The 6,597-nt window shown below is 43.8% G+C and overlaps 1 protein-coding gene across 1 annotated transcript in view; it reads left to right on the top strand.

Moving 5' to 3' along the window:
• Positions 1 to 643: 643 nt before the first annotated feature.
• The window catches only part of pou2f2a (POU class 2 homeobox 2a), a 62,370-nt gene continuing 56,416 nt past the window's right edge, over positions 644 to 6,597 (top strand). Inside the window, exon 1 of the mRNA XM_061058977.1 lies at positions 644 to 2,079. Coding sequence (XP_060914960.1) covers positions 1,980 to 2,079 — 100 coding nt within the window. The 5' untranslated portion in view covers positions 644 to 1,979. The remainder of the gene's footprint in view (positions 2,080 to 6,597) is intronic.

Raw genomic sequence — 6,597 nt, 5'->3', positions numbered from 1 at the left:
GAGAGAGGGAGAGAAATCCTCCTGCTGAAATATACATCAAAGGTCCCCCCCCCCTTTTGCATTCATGTCCGCACATTGTGAAGAGGCGATCGATTTCCCGGAGGCCGGCGATGATGTGATTATTGGCTTCATTATAATGAAGTAATCAGAAGATCAATTGGCTGGATCTGTGCTCGTCTTGTACGGGATTAGAGTGGTCAGAAGGAGGGCGAAGGGGAGAGAGTGTGCACGCCTGTGTGTGCATGATTTAGAATGCCAATAATCCAGCTCGGGCTATCGGAGAATAAACGCTTTAATGAAGACGATTTTTACACACGTGCACAGCCCTTAAATTGGCTTCTTTAATATTGAACCAAGTGTCCACATATGTAAGAGCAATAAAGGTCACACACAAGAAGTCAAAGTGAAAATAAAGGCTGTAAATGTTTGCAAGCTGGACATGAAATTGGAGTTGTGCGTAGCAGCGTATGTTTGTGTATATGTAGGAGTGTTGGGGTGAGGGGCTAGAGGGGAAAAGGGGGGATACATGTACAGAGGGGAGGGAATGAAAAGGAAAGGGGGGTTAAAAAGGAGGAGGAGGGGGGGGGGTTGGGTATCTTTCTCCCGGTAGGAGCGCTTTGCCGTGCCAGAGTGCGTTCAGGCTGCGCGGTGTCGGACCGAAACAACCGGGGTTCCCGAAATAAACTGAGGGGACGCAGATCCACGCACACACACACGGGATACACACGGAGGAAGACTGAGGACAGAGAAAGCGAGCAAGAGGAGGAGAGAGAGCCTACACACCGGCGGATGGCGAAGCACAGCCAAAGAAAAGACACTACGGCGTGAAAAGCAACAAAAAAAAAAAAAGGGGGGACTCGCTTTCCCCTCCTCTTTTTCTCACTCGCGCATCAGTGGAGCAGGAAAGCGGAGGACAGGTGTACTTATTGATATGGATTTATTCATTTATTTATCTATCGATTGTGCTTTAATTAGTGACCAGTGGTAGAGAAAGAGGGAGAGAGAAACAACGAGGAGAGGAGAGGGAGGAGCGAAAGTCAGACAGGAGGTGCCTGCATAGCCTTATACTTTATGATTTGATTATTTCTGTCTTTTAACCAAATATTGCTCTAGCGTTTGATTTTTGTGTCGCTTTATGTGCGCGTGTTTTCTTCAGCAGACCAGCCAGCTACTAACCAAATCCTTACGAGAACCAAAAAGAAACAACTCGAGTGCTTACACGGACACTTTTTTTTTTGTCCTTCTTCTGACATTTCTGTGTGCAGAGGATTCACCCGTGGACTGTGTGAGTGAGAGTTTTTCATGACAGTGCTCGAGGAGACGTTTAATCTTTTTCCAAACCTAAACCAAAGCAAGCCCGGCCGGGGAGGAGACACCGACGGAGAGACACTGCGATCTTTACGCACACAATAAATGGAGTCTAATTGTGTCCGTGTTCGAGCTACTGAGAGCACCGACTGCACTAGATCCACATGGGCGCGACGATAACGGAAACATCCTCCGTCCAGTCACCTGCAGCCTTGAATTAGTCTGTATGGATAACCACTGCTAGCTTTACATCGTACCCCCAAAAGCTCCTCTGTCGTCTCTGCGCGCCCTGCACATCGCTGAGTGTGTGTGTGTGTTTGTGTGTGTGTGTGTGTGTGTGTGTGTGTGTGTGTGTTTGAGTGTGTGTGTGTGTGCGCTGGACCAGCTGACTCCGAGAAGACACAAGTAAGATCCAAAGCTTATACACACATAAAAAAAAAGAGAGAGAAATGTGAGTCTGAGGAGCAGACTCGATCCACGGAAGACCAAACACAAAACCGGAGTCTCTTCCCCCCTACACCAAAAAAAACAACAACAGTCCAAAGCGTCTCGACTGTCCACAAACCTGGGAAGCGAAGAAAGGCCAAAGAACGACAGAAGCACGACGGATAAGAGACGAAGAAAAGTGAGACTAAAATAAAAAACAACGACCCCAAGGTCGACAGAGGACCATGTTTGTCCCCCTGCCGGTCCCCTTCGTCTTTCAGAGAACAGCGTCCGACTTCAGCGCCTGGAGACTCAAGTCCTCGCTGGCTCCGCGGTCCAGCCCCGGTAAGACTTCCCGGTCTTTTTCACACCAGTGTGCACCTACACACACCAAGTATAAAATTAACCAACCATGAGCATTAGCTTCCTTTAATTTTTAACCTTACATTTATTAAGATCACACTTTTTTTTTTCTTCCTTCAGTGGAGTTAAGAAACGTTTTAATTGAACATGTGTACAAAGATATTTCAAGGAATTGCATGTGCATTATTTAAATTCCTTCTATATTTACTGAATACACACAACACGCTTTAACAAGCATTATTCCAAATATTCAAGTTATGCAAGTGTTGCATTTTTAAACCCTCATCATGTCTTGAAAGTCTTAAAAGCCGATGATCTCATATTTCATTTGCATCAAATTCAAAACAACTTCCCTCCTGTCATACTCGTCTTGATTTTTACGCTTTCTCTGCTTTGTTTGAAATTGCACAAATGAAAGTGAATCCTGACTGAATAATCAGTTATTTGTAGAGAAATGTAAAGATGTAATATCTCAGCCTGAAGGTACACTTTTCCTTCTTTCCTCTTTATTTCAGCAAATAGAAAATCCACTGAAGGTTTCATCAACAAGCCACAGAGTTGAATTAAAATACTTACTTGCACATGAATCCAAGATGCGCACACCCAAAATTGGATGCCTGAATATCGGGCTCATTAGCATCCATCACGGTCTCACAGAGGCGCCACACGCTCCCCCTCATCTTTTCCCCCTTCATTCATGAGCAATTTATCCTTCTCAAACCTCCATCCCATCTGTCTGCTCTGCTCTCCTCTCTTCTCCCAACTCCTCTCCTCTCCTTCGCTCCTTCTCGGCCCCGGGTTAGGGGGGAATATTCATGGTCATCCATCGATCAGGAGGTATTGATCTCTGACTTTGGGTCTCGTTGGGAGAACAGGAGTACAGTGAAGTTGGCTGTCGGAGAAAGTTTGGCCCAACTGTAGAGGATGTGAGGAGACAGGAAGCAGAACTAAGTGACTCAAACTCAGATTCTTCTTGATGCTTTTTTTTTTTTCTTGTGCACGTTGTGCGTATTCATCACAAAAACCAGTTCCCTTTATTTGGTAGTTGTGTTCCTATAATTGACCTAAAGGGACTTGCTTTGAGTTTGTCAGTCCATCATACTTATGACGACTGAATGATCGCTTTTGCAGTGTGATCAATATTTTCACCACAGATTTTTACAGTTTTTAATCTCCTTGAACATTCCCTGAGGTCTTCATCAGGTATCTGTGATATTTGTTCAACAAAGGAATTATTTACTGGTTTATTTTTAATTTAAGGTGCATAGAAAATGTAAAGATAAGAACGCTGTTTGTTTTATGTTTTGAAAATAACTGAGGTAGAGAAAAAATGCATATTCTCTGGATTAAAATAAGATCGCTGTGTTGGTCTTGATGACCACACACTCTTCACACACCTGCTTTAGTTTTTTCATGTCACCTGTATGAGTTTTAAAAGCAACACTTGTGTGTGTGTGTGTTTGTGCTGAAGTGTGTCTACATATGTTGCAGTTTGGGGGTTCTTAGAGGGTGACAGTGCCGGTGGAGCTCCCTGTTCCCCTCCCCCCTTTAATCCATCCAGGCGGAAATTTCAAATGGCATATTGGGGGAGTGGGGGGGGGGCTTGTAGTAGTAGGTGTGTGCATGCCGAGCTGTGCCGGGGTAATTCAGGCTATCACCTTAAGTAGGTGTCAGGAGGAGAAAAACGGTTGAGGTTTTAATGAGAGCAGCTCTGACAGGCGACATATAACCACTGGTTTTGGGGGTGGTGGGTGGGATGATGGTGGGGGTCAATTTCTCTGTTGGTCCTTTAAGAAATTAAAGTGAGAGGAGAAGAAGAGGAAGAGGAGGAGGGGGGGGAGGGGGGGGGAGGGGGGGGGAGGAGGCGGGGTCCGAGGGAGAGGGTGAATGAATAACAGAATGAGCGAGTGCATAAATGAATAATGAATGAATGAGAAGGTGAAAGTGTCAGAGGGAGAATTAACAGGTGAAAGAATCACTGGATTGAATTCATGAAAGAAACAGTGAGTGAGTGAAAAAGAGGATTAATAAAGAAATGGATGCAGAAGAGAACGGCTGCTGTGATGAAACATGCGAGCAAATGAATGATTGGGTGGAAAAATCAATCATTTAATGAGCAATGTACGGCCTAAAAGAATGAATTAGGTTACACAGGGAGGATGACTTATTTATCAAATGACTAGAGAGGTGAAGAAATGAGCTACTATTGAATTCTCTCTCATGTTTTTTCATCCCGTGAAAAAGGGCCAAAGTGCACGTCCGTGCTGCTTTTTCACATAAACATGTTAGCGGGATAAGCAACCGATACACACGAGAGAAATAAACTTGGTAGGAGAGCAAAGGCCAACACTCATCCCTCATTTCCTCCTCTGTTTTCTCTTTCTCTTTCCTCCCGTCTTTCATCCTTAATCTCCCGAGAGAAAGAAACTCACAATCCGCTGCTTCTCATTCTCTCATTTCTGTGAAGTATTCACTTGACACGAAAGCCTTTTCAGTAAAATGCAAACTCTCCTCGCTCTCTCTCTCTCTCTCTCGCTCTCTCTCTCTCACTCGCTCCCCGTGGACATGGAGGTTGTTGAATTGGATTTGCCTGGTGTGGTTTGGCCAGGGCCCCCATAAGCCACTTTAGCTAAGTCTGTTACCCACAATTCTCTGTCTCTCTCTGATCTGGGCCTTTGACCAAGGTGTGCATGTGTGCAGCTGTGTGATTGCCTGCACCTGCAAGCGTGTGTGTGTGTGTGTGTGTGTGTGTGTGTGTGTGTGTGTGTGTGTGTGAGAGAGTGTGCAGATCTGGGGTGTGTTAGTGCCAGCAGAGACAGGGTGTCAGAGAAGTGTAAGATGAGGTGATTGAGGTTCAGCGGAGAAGCAGGGAGAGAGAGGTCCTAAACAGCAGACGTTAGCAGACAGTGGTTTTACCGAGGATCTAAACTGAAGGCTTATGGGGTTTTTTGTCAGCTCGACTCTTTAACACTACAGTGTGGAGACCGCTGGCCTCAGCTCAGCCGGGCCTAAGACACGTCACCGCACTAAAACGCTTTTAAAACACTCTCTGGATTGAATCTGTTCTCAGAGATCGACTCTTTCCCTCTGTTATTTTTTCCATTCAACTGCACAGTAGTATGTTTTTGTGTATAAACGATGTGAAGACTGAAAAATGTCTTTACTGGCATTAAGCTGATTACTTAATTAACATGCAGTGCTTCAGTTAAGACTTTTACCTCCCTATGACTGTCTGGGTGCTGTCTTTAAAGCCCCCCCCCCCCCCCCCCTTTATGGAAAAATGAGTCTCCTGAATGAGTGAATGTCTGCACAAAGAAGAGTGTAAGCTTAGGTGTTATAAGAGCTGATTTATGACAGCAAACTCGATTACAGTCAGAGGATTCTTTGACTCATTAATACGCAGAGAAAGGCTTTAGGTTCAGCGGATAAATACCGTCTTAATATCCATGTCTGCATTTAAAGGAGGTGTTTTGCACATCCAGAAAATCCTGCACATTACTTCTGTTAGGCATCACTGATTTATTAGAAAAAATCACAGCGTTTGGGTCCCTGTGAACCTTTGTCAGGGGTGTTGGTGTTGACTAATAAACAAAGACACTCCATGTATGGATTTCTATAAAACTACTGTACTAAAGTACTGATAGAGCACGATCGCCTTGTTGTTTTTAAAGCCATGTACTTTAGTATTTATGGTGATTTATTTAACATTCAATCTGCACATATTTATAATGAAGATGTTGAAAATCACTGTTGTGTTGACTGACAGTAAAATTTGAAGGGGGCTTTACATTTCTCACTTTGTGTCACAGGGTACTATCTTAAGTGATTAAGGAATGTACCAGTTTTTACATTTACCCCTCACACACACACACACACACACACACACACACACACACTTGGGTACAGACCCGCAGTGTGTGTGTGTGAAAATGAACCCTCACATCGCGTCACTTTCCACTGTGGTCAGGAAGCAGCAGCAGGAAGACAAAGGAAGGAAAGCTGAAGACACACCGATTACTAGAGGTGGGAAAAAAAATTGATTTATGTAAAAATGTAGATTCTTATCTTCTGAGATTTTAAATTGATTCATAACTAATCTTGGCTAATCAGTCACTCCCTGCTATGTGCTAATGCTGGCTCTTTAACTCAGCAAGAAACACAGCCAGTCTCACAGATGACTGGAGTAGATCCTGAAGTATGTACTAATAAAAAAATAAACTTTAAGCCATGAATCCAGAATTGTTTTGAATCCAAAATAGATTCTCAAGCGAATTGTGACCCCAAGAATCGAAATCGAATCTTGAGACACCCAAAGATTCCCATCTGTACCGACTACACACCGAGGCTTTAGCATGCAAGGTTGTCAAAAAAGGTTCAACATTTCTTGATACCGCATGTTTCACAACAAGACAGTCTGTTATTTGAATGATTGGTATTTTTTTTTAAAGGACCCAAACTTTTGATCTTCAGTCTTTTTGTTTAATCAAAGATGAAAAAGAG

This window comes from Labrus mixtus, chromosome 16, assembly GCF_963584025.1.
Source record: "Labrus mixtus chromosome 16, fLabMix1.1, whole genome shotgun sequence".
In the NCBI taxonomy this organism is placed as follows: Eukaryota; Metazoa; Chordata; class Actinopteri; order Labriformes; family Labridae; genus Labrus; species Labrus mixtus.
Note: the sequence above shows the minus strand (reverse complement) of the source record. Positions and strands in the feature narration are given on the sequence as shown.